Source organism: Ranitomeya variabilis, chromosome 7, assembly GCF_051348905.1.
Source record: "Ranitomeya variabilis isolate aRanVar5 chromosome 7, aRanVar5.hap1, whole genome shotgun sequence".
NCBI classification, from domain to species: domain Eukaryota; kingdom Metazoa; phylum Chordata; class Amphibia; order Anura; family Dendrobatidae; genus Ranitomeya; species Ranitomeya variabilis.
Genome location: NC_135238.1, coordinates 36,917,916 through 36,939,178, shown reverse-complemented (window position 1 = coordinate 36,939,178; position 21,263 = coordinate 36,917,916). Strand labels below are relative to the sequence as shown.

At 44.0% G+C, this 21,263-nt stretch overlaps 1 protein-coding gene across 1 annotated transcript in view; it reads left to right on the top strand.

The window, feature by feature from the left end:
- Window positions 1–3,276: 3,276 nt before the first annotated feature.
- Window positions 3,277–21,263, top strand: part of LOC143785751 (cytochrome P450 2K1-like) — a 35,457-nt gene continuing 17,470 nt past the window's right edge. The window contains exons 1-2 of the mRNA XM_077274843.1: window positions 3,277–3,483; window positions 8,823–8,964. Of these exons, the coding sequence (XP_077130958.1) occupies window positions 3,364–3,483; window positions 8,823–8,964 (262 nt within the window). The 5' untranslated portion in view covers window positions 3,277–3,363. The remainder of the gene's footprint in view (window positions 3,484–8,822; window positions 8,965–21,263) is intronic.

Here is a 21,263-nt window from a genome sequence, read left to right as displayed (position 1 = left end):
CTTTTCCGGCCTACTAAAGGTGTCTGTCTGTGTGCCCCTGCCTGGTGTTGTCCTCAACTAAATAAAGCTGAGCTTCAACCTTCCGGCTCTCATTAAGTGGTTTTAAAAAAAAAAAATGGTGGTTAGGGCCTACTAACGGCTTCTGCCCCTCCCTGGTGTTGTCCTCAACTAAATAAAGCTGAGCTTCAACCTTCTGCTCCAAATTACCATTTTAAAAAATGCAATAGGCTTTTCCGGCCTACTAAAGGTGTCTGTCTGTGTGCCCCTGCCTGGTGTTGTCCTCAACTAAATAAAGCTGAGCTTCAACCTTCCGGCTCTCATTAAGTGGATTAAAAAAAAAAAAATGGTGGTTAGGGCCTACTAACGGCTTCTGCCCCTCCCTGGTGTTGTCCTCAACTAAATAAAGCTGAGCTTCAACCTTCTGCTCCAAATTACCATTTTAAAAAATGCAATAGGCTTTTCCGGCCTACTAAAGGTGTCTGTCTGTGTGCCCCTGCCTGGTGTTGTCCTCAACTAAATAAAGCTGAGCTTCAACCTTCTGCTCCAAATTACCATTTTAAAAAATGCAATAGGCTTTTCCGGCCTACTAAAGGTGTCTGTCTGTGTGCCCCTGCCTGGTGTTGTCCTCAACTAAATAAAGCTGAGCTTCAACCTTCTGCTCCAAATTACCATTTTAAAAAATGCAATAGGCTTTTCCGGCCTACTAAAGGTGTCTGCCCCTCCCTGGTGTTGTCCTCAACTGAACAAAGCTGAGCTTCCACATTCTGGCTTTCGCCCTATACTATCAGATATTAAACTGCATTTGGCCTACTAGTGTGGTTAGGCCCTTGAAACAGTGTCTGCTGCTCTTGGGTTTGCTACTCCACTGAACAAAGCAATGCCGCCTGTTTAGTCCTGTTACCAATTTTGAACTGCATGTAGCCTAATTTATTCTTTGGCCCTATATCTGTTTCCTCCTCATCCTGCCCATTGCCCAGCCACTGCTAAATGAGTCTGCTGGTACATTGACCTAGACCACTACATTCCCCTTGTACTCTACACAGCCAGAATCTGACCCTGCTGAAAATAAGGTTCCCCTTCCCGCATGTTATACCACCTTACACAGGGACAAAGAGGAAGGTGCAGATGAAAGTGCAGGTTCCTTCATCAGGTGGGGGGGCATACTCGTTGGCGACGTCACTGGCACAGGGCCCCTCAGAGTACGCAAAAGTGTCGCTGCTGGTGGGAGGCGCCCCCGCCATGCAAACACACCGCCGTACTTTGAGGGGCCCTGTGCCAGTGGCAATGCGAACGAGTGGGCCCCCCCCTGCTTGCTCAGGATCACAGCACTTGCAACGTTTAAATACTTACCTTTCCCTGCAACACCGCCGTGACGTAGTCCGCATTTCCTGGGCCCACGAAAAACTTGAGCCAGCCCTACTCCCCCCACAACTTTCCCCCAATTCCCTATGCCCAACTATTATTATACAGTTAATTAAGATTGGCAAGCTTCAGAAACAAGAATGGATGTTTTTGGCATTAAAATGGGCACTGTAGGTGTTTTCCTGGCCTCCACTCACTGCCGACTATGCTTCCCCATTGACTTGCATTGGGTTTCGTGTTTCGGTCGATCCCCGACTTTTAGCGATAATCGGCCGACTGCACTCGACTCGACTCTGGACAAAATCGGGTTTCCCAAAACCCTACTCGATCTTAAAAAAATGAAAGTCGCTCAACCCTAGTGGCAATATATAAGGAGAAAAGGAGGAGGCCAAGGACTGATCCTTGAGGAACATCGACAGTTAGCGGAAGAGGAGAGGAAGAGGAGCCAGCAAAACATACAGTGAGAAAGCGGTCGGAGAGATAGGAGGAGAACCAGCATAGCACAATGTCCTGGAGGCCGATAGAGCAGAGCATAGTGAAGAGGAGCTGGTGATCCACAGCGTCAGATGCTGGAGAGAGATCCAGGAGAATCAGCAGGGAGTAGTGATAATTAGGTTTAGCTGTTAGTAGATCTCATAGATTTTTTCATATTTCAAGTAAGTGAATAAGGAGCTTTTTAGTATTCACACTGATAAATGTTACTGAGTACCTTATAGCGCACAGATAAGTTGCTAGGTAAGAAAGACTAGTCTCTAATTAATTAAAGGGAATAATATTATCTATTGAATACATCAGGTTTTATGAGCATGTGCAAAGGTCATTGTGAAATCAAGGATAGCAGGGAGAGCTGTGACATCGCCTATTGTGATTGGTGGATCCTGTGTTATCAGCTGTGTGTAGAGTTGTCACTAGTCATTGTAATCCTGCCTCTGATGATATGGAGTCTGTCTTCCTGAAAGCTAAGGAAGGATGTGGCTAAAAAAGCCCCAGTGGCCATTGTGAAAATTGCAAGATTACTATTGTTTTATTTTAAATAAAGATCTTAATAGTAAAAAGAAAAAAAAATGTCACACAAATAGTAGGTCATTCTAGTCATTTTCTGATGATAGCTTCCTTATAAGTGAATTATTTTTATGTGAAAAACTAGACACTGCTGAAGCATTACATTTTCATAAAAGGGAGACCCTTTTTCTAACCCTAGTTAATGCCTATAATTAATTGATTGATGTGATGTGTCCTCTCTTTGATAAATAGGTTTGTACTATAATATTGTACAACGCTCCACAGAGATCACCATTCCTCTTATCAGTTGTTGTCCCCAATTAGGGTCACAACCTAAATCTGTCTCTCACTCACCTACACACTAGGACCAATAAGCCTACCCGTATGCTTTTTAGAATATGGAAAAAAGTGGAGAACCTCGAGGAAACTCATGCAAGCCTACAAGGAGAACATACCAGCTTAAGTCTCATTTACACAAGTTTTGCGTGCATGTTTTGTGTTTTCTTATTTGCTACTATTATAGTCTATGGCCTTTTCACATACCCAAAGTCATGTCCGATATTGATCCATTTTGTGGATAAACCTTAGTGATTTGAGTGAATATGTGCAGCGTCCGTTTTTCACTGAGTAATGCTGGTAGAAGCCTGGGGAACTTGTGGTTTTTTCTCATATGAGAAAAATGGATGATATGCATGAATGGTAAAAAAAATCCATCCACAAGGACTACAAATGTTTACAATTGGATCCACTATACTGATAAAAGTGATGTAGAAAAAAAACCTGAAAAGGACTCAATTCAGAGAATACACTTTTCTGGATTCTAACCTAGTGATGTAGGGTGGAGCGCCACTGACTGGTCGAGCTGTTCCCAATATACACCGTTGTTGAAATCGTCTGTACTTTTTGTTACAAGAAAATCTAAGAAGGAATTATTAATTTCCACAGCTGTATAATTATTATCCTTTCCTCGGATCACTCCTTGGCCTACATAAGAAACTAATGCAGAACATACAAGATCTGAAGAGTTTCATTTCCCAATGTTCGATGAATCGACGATTGGATTTAGATGCAAATGACGTCACAGGATATATTGATGCATATCTTCTGAAGCAGGAACAGGTGCGTTAATAGTGCATATGTTACCTTAATTTTCCTTTATAAGATAAAAAGGGTGTGATATCAATTATTCTGGTTACATCTGAGGATTTTACAATCTACTTAGTGTTAGGTTTTGAGTTTCCACCGCTGCACAGGGGGAACCTCGAGCCATCTCCGCTGCGGTCTCCCATTCTACTCCAGCTGCAGTGGAGCCTGCTCAGCAGAGACATCAGTCCCAGCATCTGGCTCAAGCTGATATTGTGCGGATGGTTACTGCTGTCATTCCTGACTCAGACGTTGTAACCACCAGTACTGATCAGTGGCGAGCAGGCGCTACTGGGTCGAAGTCCTGCTTTTTCTCTTATGAGCATGCCCAAGGGATGACCTCTCATTGGAGGTCTGGGGTCACATGCTCAGGTCCTGTAGCAGCTCCTATTGGACCACTAGGAAGGTCCCGGAGAGCTTCTGCTATAAAAGGTTCACATGGCCGCATGGCAATGCGCTACTATAAACCTGTTATTGTGTGTATGTGGATGTATGCCTGTGATTGATGAAAGCTCCTAATCATTCCCATTCCTAGTGTTGTTGAATGCTTGCGAATGTTGGAGTTATCTAGCACCTTACAGTGCAATCCAGCACACTAATACGACAGTGACAAATCTCCAGCGACCAGTGCGCTTTCCTGGCCCTAGTCAGGGTGGTTAGTGGCGTCCGCCAGAGCAGCGCTGTACACACACTTGGTAAATGTTTAGTCTGAATTCCCTGGCACCGCAGTAGTGGCGCCGAGCACTAGTGGTCTAGAGGGACTCTTCTCCCAATCCTTGTGGCAGAGTTCTATGACCTGAACCTAGTGTCTCTTTGCGGTTCGGCGGCCCTGTGAAGCAACAGGGTTCGCCTCATTGTTCATACCGGATGAAGCTAACCTGTGTGTGTGATCACGTAATACCGCCATATACTGCCTGCCATTATCTAGCAGCAGGAGTTTCTCTGCACGGTGGACCCCGGGCAGCGAATGCAGCTTATACCTTCCATATTATTATTTGGTGCATTCCGCTAGCCCTAACACTCACGGTTGGTGTTAGGTGACGTGTAACCCTGTGGCTGAAAGTAAAAGTGAGATGGTAAATGCTGAACTATTTATACCAACACAATCATATTCAGTCAGCACAGAAGGTCTTGTGCTGAGAGCAGAGCAGAGGCACCGATGTTTGGGCACTGCTAGGGTTCATTTTTTGGATTTTAAGATGCAGCACAGGTTTAGACATATAGGAACATATGTCCCACCAATCAAAACTGTCCTGGCAGTATAAAAAAGTGGGTGTGGGGTCAATGTCACAATTGTTAATGACCTACAAGGCTGAATAGGGAGGCAATTGTTAGTGTTTCTGTTCAGTGTGTCTTATAAATCCAATCCAAGACCAATGTCTTCTCTTATTGGACTTGTTCACTTTTCCCATCTTTTTCATCTGGCTCAGACCGCTATGAAGACTTCTTCCAGCCACAATTTGTGTCTGCAGAGTTATGTTCACTGCCATTTTGCATCCTTGATCTGTATCCGTGTCCTTAGGTCCAAAAGTCTCTTCCCCTGCGTAACTTTTAGTCAGCTTTGGAGAGGGAGTTGCCCAGGACCCCTTTCCTCATGCCAGCCCTGTAGTCAGTAATTGTACTCACATCACTGCCTTCGCATATAATACAACTAGGAAATTTAATGGGTCTCCCATTACTGTTCCTCTAGAGATGGCTTTCTTGCACAGGTACTAACCTCCCAATAACAAATGGGGTGGGTTTAACAGGGGCTGGGACCTTCTATATGAACGACCATATAGCCAATACATGGCATATTTCTTTACTTGGTATTTTTATTTTGGTATTTTTATATTATTAAAAGTTATTACTGGAATCATGCCAGTCATTTAATCGAAATTGAGTTTTTACATACATTCATCATTTGAAAACATTTAAGAGACATAACTTTGCTGAAATTGACACGAAAGCACACATGTCAAACTCTGTCTCACGGGCCAAATGTAACCCACAGGATGAGTATATTTGGCCCACAGTGCTGGGTGGGTCTCCTGCCGACATTGCACTTTCAACTAGATCTGCATCTTAGATGTCGATACAGTTGAAAGCAATGATGGAGGAGGGAGCGTCAGCTGACGCTCTCCCATGATTCCCCCTATACGTCTGACATCTCAGCGCAGCGGGCACAATTATGTCATTACAATGCACCCTCTTCATCGAGATATGCAGAGGATCTGATGACACCAAGAAGAGACCTGAGCAGTGGGAGAATGGGCAAAAGTGAACACTGTTGAGGAATTCACTGTGGGTGCATTATACTGTGTTTGGGGGCACTATTGTTGCATCACACTTTATTATTCAAGGTTTTTTTTATCATTTGTTATTAGAAATTTAAATTAGGCTATTGAGTAGTGTTGAGCATTCCGATGCTGCAAGTATCGGGTATCGGCCGATACTTGCTGTATCGGAATTCCGATACCGGGATTCCGATACTCTTGTGGTATCGGGTATCGGGTATCGGAACAACATTAATGTTAAAATGTGTAAAATAGAGAATTAAAATAAAAAATATCGCTATACTCACCTGTCCGACGCAGCCGGGACCTCAGCGCAGGAACCGGCAGCGTTGTTTGTTTAAAATTCCCGCTTTTACATGGTTACGCGAAGTCCCGGCTTGTGATTGGTCAGGGCGGCCATGTTGCCGGGCCGCGGACCAATCACAGCAAGCCGTGACGAAAATACGTCACGGCTTGCTGTGATTGGTCCGCGTCCCGGCAACATGGCCGCCATTAACCAATCACAAGCCGTGACGTCACGGGAGGCTGGAAACGCGCTCATTTTAAAAAGGGCGCGTGTCCAGCCTCCCGTGATGTCACGGCTTGTGATTGGTTGCGTCGCGGTCAACCAATCACAAGCCGGGAGGCTGGACACGCGCCCATTTCAAAATGAGCGCGTCCAGCCTCCCGGCTTGTGATTGGTTGATCGCGGCGCAACCAATCACAAGCCGTGACGTCACGGGAGGCTGGACACGCGCCCATTTTAAAATGAGCGCGTGTCCAGCCTCCCGTGACGTCCCGGCTTGTGATTGGTCAGGGCGGCCATATTGCCGGGACGCGGACCAATCACAGCAAGCCGTGACGTAATTTCGTCACGGCTTGCTGTGATTGGTCCGCGTCCCGGCAACATGGCCGACCTGACCAATCACAAGCCGGGAATTCACGTAACCAAGTAATAGCGCGATTTTTAAACAAACAACGCTGCCGGTTCCCTCGCTGAAGTCCCGGCTGCGTCGGACAGGTGAGTATAGCGATATTTTTTATTTTAATTCTTTCTTTTACACATTTATATGGTTCCCAGGGCCTGAAGGAGAGTTTCCTCTCCTTCAGACCCTGGGAACCATCAGGGATACCGTCCGATACATGAGTCCCATTGACTTGTATTGGTATCGGGTATCGGTATCGGATTGGATTCCGATACTGTGACGGTATCGGCCGATACTTTCCGATACCGATACTTTCAAGTATCGGACGGTATCGCTCAACACTACTATTGAGCCATATGCTTTTTCCGAGAACACATATCTGAAGACCTTCAGTTTATCCCGACAGACCTTTCAGAGCATATTTGTAAAGTTTTTAGACATTTCTTGAAACAATTGGGGCTCCATTTAACAATCTCCTTCTGATACTAATCAATAACAGGATTGTGAATCTGCAACCGTGGAAGCCTCATTACCAACCCAGCAGGTAAATTATCCAATACGAAACAGGAGATGGATTCAGAGTGGAGTGCTCCCACTTGGAGAGTGAAATCCACCAATACCCTCTTGCCAAAATTCCAGGCTAATGGTGTCCTATCAAGGGCGAATATTTGAATGGGCCTATCTAAACTGATTGTCCCTAACTCTAAATTGAAAACCAGTCACAAATCAATAAAGCTAGCAGCAGACCCAAAGTCAATGAACGCCAATATTGATAATACCTGGTTCTCAAAGGATAACACTGTATTTATTAGTACTTTACCAGAGAAAGATTTTGTGCATGTGTTTTTTGCACAACACAAAGACTGTCAAGGCTAACCTCCAATGGATCCACCTTCGGTAAATGGACCTGCTGCAGGCAAGTATGACGGATAGCCTGCAGTTCAACAAATCTCTCACAGATTCTGCTGTCCATTCATATGGCCTGGGTCATGGCCTTTTCCAGAGAACAAGGGGCATCATGAAGAACCAGAGTCCTTAAAGGTTTTGGAAAGCTCTTTGAGCCATTGGCTCCTGAGAGCTGCACCGTTCCACAGAAATTCAGTGGACCACTGGTGGAACTTAGTACAGTAGTCCTTTGCTGTGCAACCTCTCTGTGCCAGGTTCATGATCTTAGTCATGTATCAGACCCAAACTGTCAAAAAAGCCATAAACAGAGAACTGTTCTGGGGCTTTTGGGGACAATGTAAATGCCCAGTTCTGAGGACACCTTCTCAGTAGAGACATAGCTATTCCCACTCCTCCCCCGATGACCGGATGCACATGGTAAACAATAACTGACAGCTTTCCCTAAATGCCCTGGTCTTTCTCTCCTGAAAATTAATTAGGAAGGGCTATTACAGGGGGGTTCGGGAGAGATCAACTGTGAATCAGGGGGTACCGACATCACAGCCCATGCTGGCAGTGGACTGCTGTAAGAAGTCTTCAACAAATTAATCATCTGATCCTGCAATTGGCATTGTGATGATGTTGGAGGTCAGAATACCTGGAGGATATTAGATCAGAGCAGAAGGTGATAAAAAGACAGACGGATAGAACAAGGTCAGACAATGAAAGATTTACAAGCAGAACTCAATGCATAGAGAGACAAACCACACTTAGCTAAATATATGTCAGGCATTGGTCTGGGAGTAACAGCCCCGTTAAGTAGCCTGGCAATCTCCTGGTGCTTTGAACACCTGGAGACAGCCAATGCCTCCCAGTCTTAGAGTGGACAGTCGAGCTGTCAATCAACACAGTGACAGTTTAGCATGCCCCTGTATCAGATTGGGTGACTGAGCTGTCAATCAAAGTACTGATATCTTCAGCATGTATCTGTACAAGATTGGACGCCTGAGCTGTCAATAACTGCATCCCAGACACACTGAGGGGTGCAACCGTAACATTTCCTTAATACTTCCCATTCAGGAAGCTATAGTCATGAGAACATTACTGTGACAAACTTAGCATTTCAGGCAAAAAAAATTTAACCAAAAGGGGACAGTGAATACCAAATAAGAAACAGAAGCAGGTGATAATTACCTCGGAACAAGCTGATTATAGTAACATGGGGAATATTCGTGTTATATAATTTTAGGAAACATCGAAAGTTCAGACGTATTTTAATGAAGAAAATCTACTTACTTCCGTCCTGGATCTCTTCGCTGCTGGAACTGAAACCACATCTACAACAATCCGCTGGGGAATATTATTGATGATGAAGCATCCAGAGATTCAAAGTAATCTAATATATAAAGCTGAATGTGTGTGTGTATGTGTGTGCGTCTGGGATTGGCATCTGCACCGTCGCAGCTACAGCCAAACTACAAGAGCAACAAATGTACCATATAGGAAATACGGCAGCTGTCAGTCACATGACCTGTCTATTATGTGTATGTGTGAGCTAATATATACTGCCAGGGGGTTGGGCTTCCTGTTGGCTGGGGATTTATCAGGCTGCCAATTTAGCTTACAAATACTGAGGTAAAAATACTGACCAAGTAACGTGTGAACGAGGTCTAATACAGGAGGAGATGACATACAGGTACATACTATATACAGAGGAGATGACACACAGGTATATACTATATACAGGAGCAGATGACACACAGGTATATACTATATACAGGGGAGATAACATACAGGTATATACTATATACAGGAGGAGAGGACACACAGGTATATACTATATACAGGAGGAGATGACACACAGGTATATACTATATACAGGGGAGAGGACACACAGGTATATACTATATACAGGGGGAGATGACACACAGGTATATACTATATACAGGAGTAGATGACATACAGGTATATACTATATAATAGAGGAGATGACACATATGTATATAGAGGAGGAGATGACATACAGCAGGTATATACTATATACAGGGGAGATGACATACAGGTATATACTATATACAAGAGATGACATACAGGTATATACTATATATAGGAGGAGATGACATACAGGTAACAGGTATATACAGAAGAGATGACATATAGGTATATACTATATACAGGAGGAGATGACACATAGGTATATACAATATACAGGAGGAGATGACATACAGCAGGTATTGTTGTGAATTCTGCTCTTGGGTTCCCCCTGGTGGTTGCTGGTGGTAATGCAGTTGTCCCTGGGTTGCAATCCTGGGCAGGTGTTCCTGCTGATTGCAGCTCTGACTGGGGTATTTAGGTGTGCAGGATTCATTAGCCCTTGCCAGTTGTCCATTGTTCTTGGAGGTTATACATCTCTGTCTGGTTCCTCCTGCCCTGCTGCCAAATCAGCCAAGATAAGTGTCTGGTTTTGTTTCTGCTGCACACATGCGGTGTGCTTTACAATTCAGTGCTATTCATTGTTTTTTCTTGTCCAGCTTAGACTGTGTTTGGATACTTTCAGTCAAGTTGGATTCTCAGGAGATGCAGAGATACATTCCATATCTTTAGCTACACCACTAGACCCATATAAAATTCAGAGGGCACAAAAAACCGAACTATACTTAATTAATTCACAAGGGAGAACCGGTATAAAGTGCCAATATGCACCAGAAAAATTATTTTATTAGAAAATACACATAAAATAGACAAAAAACAAGTACAATTGCAAGGTAGCTACTAAGAAGCAGAGACTGCCATACTAGGTAGTAAATGTTGTAAATATAAGTATTAGCACACCTATGCCTGCTTTAGTATGCCCATACAATAACTCCACAAACTACATAGTGTAGGGGTAACACGACCCTGTCTAAATACATAAGGGAAATATGTTAGGGCAAACAGCAATCAAAATCAGCGGCACTTACATTAACCTGGTGTGGGGCGGTGGGGACGCCATCTGTGATCCACACCAGGTTAATGTAAGTGCCGCTGATTTTGATTGCTGTTTGCCCTAACATATTTCCCTTATGTATTTAGACAGGGTCGTGTTACCCCTACACTATGTAGTTTGTGGAGTTATTGTATGGGCATACTAAAGCAGGCATAGGTGTGCTAATACTTATATTTACAACATTTACTACCTAGTATGGCAGTCTCTGCTTCTTAGTAGCTACCTTGCAATTGTACTTGTTTTTTGTCTATTTTATGTGTATTTTCTAATAAAATAATTTTTCTGGTGCATATTGGCACTTTATACCGGTTCTCCCTTGTGAATTAATTCCATATCTTTAGTTAGATGGTGGAATTTTTTGTATTATCTGCTGTGGATATTTTTAGGCTTTTAATACTGACCGCTTAGAATTCTGCTAAATCCTGATTTCTGCCTGCGTTTGTCTTTCCTCTTATACTCACAGTCAATATTTGTGGGGGGCTGCCTATCCTTGGGGGTTCTGCTCTGAGGCAAGATAGAATTCCCATTTCCATCTATAGGGGTATTTAGTCCTCCGGCTGTGTCGAGGTGTCTAGGATGTGTTAGGTACACCCCACGGCTACTTCTAGTTGCGGTGTCAGTTTAGGGTTTGCGGTCAGTACAGGTTCCACCTTCTCCTGAGAAAGTCTCATGCGGCTCCAAGGTCACCGGATCATAACAAGGTATATACTATTTACAGGGGAGATGACATACAGGTATATGTATGTATCTCTATGGAGCACCAAATCACCTTTTTCTGAAGGCTATCACTTTACCCAGATTTTCTGCTATTTATTCACTTTTGCATCATATTCTATTTACTGTATAATGGCCGTCTTTTTGATGACCGCCCCGGTAGAAATCAATTTTTAATTGCAATTTTACTATAATTGTATAAACAAATTATCAATTAAGTTGAAGTAATTCTAGCATATATTTTTTGCATTTATTGCATGTTTTATATTTTCTAATGTTCTAGCATGATGCTGACACTCAACCTAGACCGGGACATGTGATTTTTTGCAGAGTTTGACATTTTGATTGCACCTAAAATATCTTTATTCATAGCCAATAAAAATCCAAGTTTTAGTCTCTTCAAGCTTCATAACTTTGTTATGTGAAGGAGTATACAGGGAATTCTTGATGTAATCTCTAGCAGTCCAATAGAGAATGAATGGAGCCGCAGTGCTCATGCTTGATCTCCACTCTATTTAAAGATAACCTGTCATGTTCTCAAACACTATTAACCTGCAGATACAATCTGCAGGTCAATAACATTCCAAAGCTGCCCGGCCTCTGCACTGAATGCTCAGCTGCTGGGAGGAAATTAACTTTATTCCTCTAGGCAGCCTCTGGCTTTGGCCGGAGACACACTGGTGCGAGATACGGCTGAGTCTCGCTGGTTAAAAGCAAGCTGTGGCACCTGCACTCCGGAGCGGAGCATGCAGCTGCATAGCAATACATGGAGCCGCACGCTCCGCTCCGGAGTGCAGGTGCCACAGCTTGCTTTTAACCAGCGAGACTCGGCCGCATCTCGCACCAGTGTGTCTCCGGGCCTTTCAGTCATAGTGGAGCAGCAAACATGGCTTCAGTCACAGTTCACTACATAGTGAATGTCAGCTGTAACCATGCCCTAGCACTCACTGACCATACAAATCATAACAAAAGCCTATCATATATTAACCCCTTAGTGATGGAGCCAATTTGCAGCTTAATGACCAGGCCAATTTTTCCAATTCTGACCACTGTCACTTTATGAGGTTATAACTCTGGAACGGTTTAACGGATCCCGCTGATTGTGAGTTTGTTTTTTCGGGACATATTGTACTTCATGTTATTCATAACATTTCTTCGCTATTACTTGTGTTTTTTAGGAAAAAAATGGAAGCATGGTGAAAAAATTTTAAATTTTGCAATTTTCAAACTTTGAATTTTTATGCCCTTAAATCAGAGAGATGTGTCGCACAAAATAGTTAATAAATAACATTTCCCTCATGTCTACTTTACATCAGCACAATTTTGGAAACAATTTTTTTTGTTAGGAAGTTATAAGGGTTAAAGGTTTGCCAGCGATTTCTCATTTTTACAATAAAATTTACAAACCATTTTTTTAGGGACCATCTCACATTTAAAGTCACTTTGAAAGGTGTTCATGACAGAAAATACCCAAAAGTGCACCATTCTAAAACTACACCACTCAAGGAGCTCAAAACCACATTCAAAAATTGTATTGACCTTTTATGTGCTTCACAGTAAGGGAAGCAATGTGGAAGGAAAAAAATTAACATTTAACTTTTTTTTACAAACATTTCACTTCAGAACCAATTTTTTTTTATTTTCACAAGTGTAAAAAGAGAAAAAGAAACCCCAAACTTTGTTGTTCAAATTCTCCTGAATACGCCGATACCCCATATGTGGGGATAAACCACTGTTTGGGCGCACGGCAGAGCTTGGAAGAGAAGAAGGGCTGTTTGACTTTTTCAATGCAGAATTGGCTGGAATTGAGATCGGACGCCATGCTGTGTTTAAAGAGCCCCTGACGTGCCTAACCAGTGGAAACCCCCCACAACTGACACCATTATGGAAACTAGACCCATTAAGGAACTTATCTAGATGTGTGGTGTGCACTTTGAACCCCCAAGTGCTTCACAGAAGTTTATAACGTAGAGCCATGAAAATAAAAAATCAATTATTTTCCACAAAAATGATTTTTAGCCCCCCAATTTTTATTTTCACAAGGGTAACATGAGATATTAGACCCCGAAATTTATTGTACAATTTGTCCTGAGTACGCCGATACCCTACATGCAGGGGTAAACCACTGTTTGGGCACACGGCAGAGCTCAGAAGGGAAGGAGTGCCGTTTGACTTTTTCAATGCAGAATTGGCTGGAATTGAGATCGGACGCCATGGCGCGTTTGGAGACCATCTGATGTGTATAAACAGTGGAAAACCCCCACAAGTGACACCATTTTGGAAACTAAACCCCTTAAAGAACTTATCTAGATGTGTGATGAGCACTTTGAACCCCAAAGTGCTTCACAGAAGTTTATAACGCAGAGCCGTGAAAATAAAAAATAATTTTTTTTCCACAAAAATGATTTTTTAGCCAGCAATTTTTTAATTTCACAAGGGTAACAAGAAATTGGACCCCAAAATTTGTTGCCCTGTTTGTCCTGAGTATGCCGATACCCCATATGTGGGGGGACCACTGTTTGGGCACACAGCGGGGCTCGGAAGGGATGTAGTGACATTTTAAAATGCAGACTTTGATGGAATGGTCTGCCGGGCATCATGTTGAGTTTGCAGAGGCCCTGATGTACGTAAACAGTAGAAACCCACCACATTTTACCCCATTTTGGAAACTAGACCCCCCTAGGAGCTAACCTAGATGTGTGGTGAGCACTATGATCCCCCAAGTGCTTCACAGAAATTTATAACATAGAGCAAATCATATTTTTTCCACAAAAATTATCTTTTCACCCTCAAATTTTTACTTTCACATGGGTAACAGGAGAAATTGGACCATCAAAGTTGTTGTGCAATTTGTCTTGAGTATGTTGATACCCCACATGTGGAGGGGTACCACTGTTTGGGCGCATGGCAGAGCTCAGAAGGGAAGGAGCGCCGTTTTGGAATGCAGACTTTGATAGGATGGTCTGCGGGTGTCATGTTGCGTTTGCAGAGCCCCTGATGTGGCTAAACAGTAGAAACACCCCAGAAGAGACCCCATTTTGGAAACTAGACCCCACAAGGAACTTATCTAGATGTGTTGTGTGAACTTTGAACCCCCAAGTGCATCACAGAAGTTTATAAAGCAGAGCCGTGAAAATAAAAAATCATTTTTTTTCCACAAAAATGATTTTTTTAGCCCGCAATTTTTTATTTTCACAATGGTAACAGGAGAAATTGGAACCCGAAAGTTGTCCAATTTTTTCTGATAAGCCGATACCCCAGATATGGGAGCAACCACTGATTGGGCACACGTCGGGGCTCGGAAGGGAAGTAGTGATGTTTTAGAATGCAGACTTTGATGGAATGGTCTGCGGGCATCATGTTGTGTTTGCAGAGCCCTTGATGTGCCTAAACAGTAGAAACCCCCACAAGTGACCCCATTTTGGAAACTAGATACCCCCAAGGAGCTTATCTAGATGTTATGGTGAGCACTTTGAACGCCCAATTGCTTCACAGAAGTTTATAATGCAGAGCCGTGAAAATAAAAAATCTTTTTTTTCCCACAAAAATGATTTTTTAGCCCCAAAATTTTCCCAAGGGTAAGAGGAGAAACTGTACAAAAGTTGTTGTCCAATTTGTTCTGAGTACGTGGAAGTGGGTTAACCACTGTTTGGGTGCAGAGCAGAGCTCAGAAGGGAGGGAGCACCATTTGACTTTTTCAACGCAAATTTGGCTGGAATCAATGGTGGAGCCATGTCGTGTTTGGAGACCCCCTGATATACCTAAACATTGGAAACTCCCATTTCTAACTCCAACACTAACCCCCCAACACACCCCTAACCCTAATCCCAACCCTAACCATAATCCTAATCACAACCCTAACCCCAACACACCCCTAACCCTAATCCCAACCATAACCATAACTTTAATCACAACCCAACCCCAACACACCCCTAACCCTGACCCCAACCCTAACCATAACCCTAACTGCAAACCTAACCCTAATCCCAACACACCCATAACCCTAATCCCAAACCCTAACCCTAATCACAACCCTAACCCCAACACACCCCTAACCCTAATCCCAACCCTAACCATAACCCTAACTACAAACTTAACCCTAATCCCAACACACCCATAACCCTAATCCCAAACCTAACCATAACCCTAATGCCAAACCTAATCCCAAACCTAACCCTAATCCCAAACCTAACACTGATCCCTACCCTAACCCTAATCCCAACCCTAACCATAACCCTAATCCCAAAACTAAGGCTTCCTTTACACTTACTGGGTTTTTTGCGGCCCATTATTGTGGGCCTTTTTTGCAGGCCTTATTGCCACAATTTTCATGGTCCGCCGCAATATCGGACTGCAAAAAACTTGCAGATCGCCGTTTTTCAGGTTTGCAATACTATGGCAAAAGTATTGGGAAAAAAACGGCGGTCCATAAAACCGGAAGTCACAGTGAGCCGCAAAAACAACCTTCCATTTTTTTTGCGGCCCCATTGAATTACAATGGGGGCCGTGTCCATAAACGGTGAAAAATATCGAGCAGGCTCGATATTTTTTCATGGCCGTAAATATGGCCCTCACGGCCATACGGCGCTCCATGGAATTATTGCGACCTTTTTTGCGGCCGCATAGAAATCTATTGGGACCACAAAAATGGGATGCAAAACCACGGTAAGTGTACAAGAAGCCTTACCCTAATCCTAACCCTAATTTTAGCCTCAACCCTAACCCTAATTTTAGCTCCAACCCTAACCCTAACTTTAACCCAACTCCCAACCCTAATGGGAAAATGGAAATAAATATATTTTCTTCATTTTATTATTTTTCCCTAACTAAGGAGGTGATAAAGGGGCGGTGTTATTTACTATTTTTTTTATTTTGATCACTGTGATAGGTGTTGTGAATTTACTTTTTGCTCCCTCTAGTGGTTACTAGTTTTTTGACTCTGGTTTTTCTGTCACTCCTTTTATCCGCACCTGGGTCATTAGTTAAGGGTGTTGCTATTTAAGCTCCCTGGACCTTCAGTTCTATGCCTGGCAACGTAGTTATCTGTTGTGAATTTGGATTCTGGGCTCCCCCGGTGGCTACTGGTGGAATTGAACTGGTGTCTTCATCTTCTCTGTTCACCTGTTCCCATCACGATGTGGGAGTCGCTATATAACCTTGCTGCTCTGTTAGTTGCTTGCCGGTCAACAATGTTATCAGAAGCCTCTCTGTGCTTGTTCCTGCTCCTAGACAACTACTAGATAAGTTGGACTCTTGTCCATGTTTGTTTTTGCATTTTGTTCCAGTTCACAGCTGTAGTTTCGTTACTGTGTCTGGAAAGCTCTTGTGAACGGGAATTGCCACTCTGGTGTTATGAGTTAATGCCAGAGTTTTAAAGTAATTTCTGGATGGGTTTTTGATAGGGTTTTCAGCTGACCATGAAAGTGTCCTTTCTGTCTTCTGCTATGTAGTAAGTGGACCTCAAATTTGCTAAACCTATTTTCATACTACGTTTGTTATTTCATCTCAACTCACCGCCAATACATGTGGGGGGCCTCTGTCTCCTTTCGGGGTATTTCTCTAGAGGTGAGCTAGGACTAATATTTTCTTCTGCTAGCTTTATTTAGTCCTCCGGCTGGGCTGGGCATCTAGAATCAACGTAGGCATGCTACCCGGCCACTGCTAGTTGTGCGTTAGGTTTAGTTCATGGTCAGCTCAGTTCCCATCTTCCAAGAGCTAGTTCCTATATATGCTTATGCTATGTTCTCTTGCCATTGAGATCATGACAGTTTGACCGGCCCGCAAAGTGTTAATTGTTTGGGCTGAAGCAGGAGAAAAAGAAGTGTTGAAGGGAAATTTTTTTTTTTCCCCTCAGAGTTTTGCTGCCTAGCCCTTAATTGCTGTCTAGCTGCTTCTTACCTCCTCTTAACCCTTGAATGGCTCTGTGTCCACCTGTTTGTAATGGATCTTCAGAGTGTAACTGCAGGTTTGAATAATCTCGCCACGAAGGTACAAAATTTGCAAGATTTTGTTTGTCATGCACCTGTATCTGAGCCGAGAATTCCTTTGCCGGAATTTTTCTCGGGGAATAGATCCGGGTTTCAGAATTTTCGAAATAATTGCAAATTATTTTTGTCTCTGAAATCTCGCTCTGCCGGAGACCCTGCACAGAAGGTCAGGATTGTGATTTCCTTGCTCCGGGGCGACCCTCAAGACTGGGCTTTTTCATTGACACCAGGGGATCCTGCGTTGCTCAATGTGGATGCGTTTTTTCTGGCCTTGGGGTTGCTTTATGACGAACCTCATTTGGAGCTTCAGGCAGAAAAAACTTTGATGTCCCTATCTCAGGGGCAAGATGAAGCGGAAATTTACTGCCAAAGATTCCGTAAATGGTCTGTGCTTACTCAGTGGAATGAGTGCGCCCTGGCGGCGACTTTCAGAGAGGGTCTCTCTGATGCCATTAAGGATGTTATGGTGGGGTTCCCTGTGCCTGCGGGTCTGAATGAGTCCATGACAATGGCTATTCAGATCGATAGGCGTTTGCGGGAGCGCAAACCAGTGCACCATCTGGCGGTGTCCACTGAGAAGTCGCCAGAGAGTATGCAGTGTGATAGAATTCTGTCCCGAAGCGAGCGGCAGAATTTTAGACGGAAAAATGGGTTGTGTTTCTATTGTGGTGATTCTACTCATGTTATATCAGCATGCTCTAAGCGCACTAAAAAGCTTGGTAAATCTGTTTCCATTTGCACCTTACCGTCTAAATTTATTCTATCTGTGACCCTGATTTGCTCTTTGTCATCTATTACCACGGACGCCTATGTCGACTCTGGCGCCGCTTTGAGTCTTATGGATTGGTCCTTTGCCAAACGCTGTGGGTATGATTTAGAGCCTTTGGAGACTTCTATTCCTCTGAAGGGGATTGACTCCACCCCATTGGCTAATAATAAACCACAATACTGGACACAAGTAACTATGCGTATTAATCCGGATCACCAGGAGATTATTCGCTTTCTGGTGCTGTATAATCTACATGATGATTTGGTGCTAGGATTGCCTTGGCTGCAATCTCACAACCCAGTCCTCGACTGGAGAGCTATGTCTGTGTTGAGCTGGGGATGTAAGGGGGCTCATGGGGATGTACCTGTGGTTTCCATTTCATCATCCATTCCCTCTGAAATTCCTGAGTTCCTGTCTGACTATCGTGACGTCTTTGAAGAATCCAAGCTTGGTTCGTTACCTCCGCACCGAGAGTGCGATTGTGCCATAGATTTAATCCCGGGTAGTAAATACCCAAAGGGTCGTTTATTTAATCTGTCTGTGCCTGAACATGCTGCTATGCGAGAATATATAAAGGAGTCCTTGGAAAAGGGACATATTCGTCCATCGTCATCTCCCTTAGGAGCCGGTTTTTTCTTTGTGTCAAAAAAAGACGGCTCTTTGAGACCATATATTGATTATCGGCTTTTGAATAAAATCACTGTTAAATATCAATACCCATTGCCGTTGCTGACTGATTTGTTTGCTCGCATAAAGGGGGCCAAGTGGTTCTCTAAGATTGACCTTCGTGGGGCGTATAATTTGGTGCGAATCAGGCAGGGGGATGAGTGGAAAACCGCATTTAATACGCCCGAGGGCCACTTTGAGTATTTAGTGATGCCTTTTGGTCTTTCTAATGCTCCGTCAGTTTTCCAGTCCTTTATGCATGATATTTTTCGCGATTATTTGGATAAATTTATGATTGTGTATCTGGATGATATTCTGATTTTTTCGGATGACTGGGACTCTCATGTCCAGCAAGTCAGGAGGGTTTTTCAGGTTTTGCGGTCTAATTCTTTGTGTGTGAAGGGTTCTAAGTGTGTTTTTGGGGTACAGAGGATTTCCTTTTTGGGATATATTTTTTCCCCCTCTTCCATTGAAATGGATCCTGTCAAGGTTCAAGCTATTTGTGATTGGACGCAGCCCTCTTCTCTTAAGAGTCTTCAGAAATTTTTGGGCTTTGCTAACTTTTATCGTCGATTTATTGCTGGTTTTTCGGATATTGCTAAGCCATTGACCGATTTGACTAAGAAGGGTGCTGATGTTGCTGATTGGTCCCCTGATGCTGTGGAGGCCTTTCGGGAGCTTAAGCGCCGTTTTTCCTCTGCCCCTGTGTTGCGTCAGCCTGATGTTGCTCTACCTTTTCAGGTTGAGGTCGACGCTTCTGAGATCGGAGCTGGGGCAGTGTTGTCGCAGAAAAGTTCTGACTGCTCCGTGATGAGGCCTTGTGCCTTCTTTTCCCGTAAATTTTCGCCCGCTGAGCGGAATTATGATGTTGGGAATCGGGAGCTTTTGGCCATGAAGTGGGCTTTTGAGGAGTGGCGCCATTGGCTTGAGGGGGCCAGACATCAGGTGGTGGTATTGACTGACCACAAAAATTTGATTTATCTTGAGACCGCCAGGCGCCTGAATCCTAGACAGGCGCGCTTGTCATTATTTTTCTCTCGGTTTAATTTTGTGGTGTCATACCTACCGGGTTCTAAGAATGTTAAGGCGGATGCCCTTTCTAGGAGTTTTGAGCCTGACTGGCCTGGTAACTCTGAGCCCACAGGTATCCTTAAGGATGGAGTGGTATTGTCAGCCGTTTCTCCAGACCTGCGGCGGGCCTTGCAGGAGTTTCAGGCGGAGAGACCTGATCGTTGCCCACCTGATAAACTGTTTGTTCCTGATGATTGGACCAGTAGAGTCATCTCTGAGGTTCATTCTTCTGCGTTGGCAGGTCATCCTGGCATTTTTGGTACCAGGGATTTGGTGGCAAGGTCCTTCTGGTGGCCTTCCCTGTCACGAGATGTGCGAGGCTTTGTGCAGTCTTGTGACGTTTGTGCTCGGGCCAAGCCTTGTTGTTCTCGGGCTAGTGGATTATTGTTGCCCTTGCCTATTCCTAAGAGGCCTTGGACGCACATCTCGATGGATTTTATTTCAGATCTGCCTGTTTCTCAGAAGATGTCTGTCATCTGGGTGGTGTGTGACCGTTTTTCTAAGATGGTCCATTTGGTTCCTCTGCCCAAGTTACCTTCTTCTTCCGAGTTGGTTCCTCTGTTTTTTCAAAATGTTGTTCGTTTGCATGGTATTCCTGAGAATATCGTTTCTGACAGAGGGACCCAATTCGTGTCTAGATTTTGGCGGGCATTCTGTGCTAGGATGGGCATAGATTTATCTTTTTCGTCCGCTTTCCATCCTCAGACGAATGGCCAGACCGAGCGGATTAATCAGACCCTGGAGACATATCTGAGGTGTTTTGTGTCTGCTGACCAGGATGATTGGGTTGCTTTTTTGCCATTGGCGGAGTTCGCTCTCAATAATCGGGCCAGCTCTGCCACTTTGGTGTCCCCGTTTTTCTGTAATTCGGGGTTTCATCCTCGATTTTCTTCTGGTCAGGTGGAATCTTCGGATTGTCCTGGAGTGGATGCTGTGGTGGAGAGATTGCATCAGATCTGGGGGCAGGTGGTGGACAATTTGAGGTTGTCCCAGGAGAAGACTCAGCTTTTTGCCAACCGCCACCGTCGTGTTGGTCCTCGGCTTTCTGTTGGGGATTTGGTGTGGTTGTCTTCTCGTTTTGTCCCTATGAGGGTCTCTTCTCCTAAGTTTAAGCCTCGGTTTATCGGCCCGTATAAGATATTGGAGATTCTTAACCCTGTTTCCTTCCGTTTGGACCTCCCTGCATCCTTTTCTATTCATAACGTTTTTCATCGGTCATTATTGCGCAGGTATGAGGTACCGGTTGTGCCTTCCGTTGAGCCTCCTGCTCCGGTGTTGGTTGAGGGTGAGTTGGAGTACGTTGTGGAGAAAATCTTGGACTCTCGTGTTTCCAGACGGAGACTCCAGTATCTGGTCAAGTGGAAGGGATACGGCCAGGAGGATAATTCTTGGGTGAATGCATCTGATGTTCATGCCTCCGATCGGGTTCGTGCCTTTCATAGGGCCCATCCTGATCGCCCTGGTGGTTCTGGTGAGGGTTCGGTGCCCCCTCCTTGA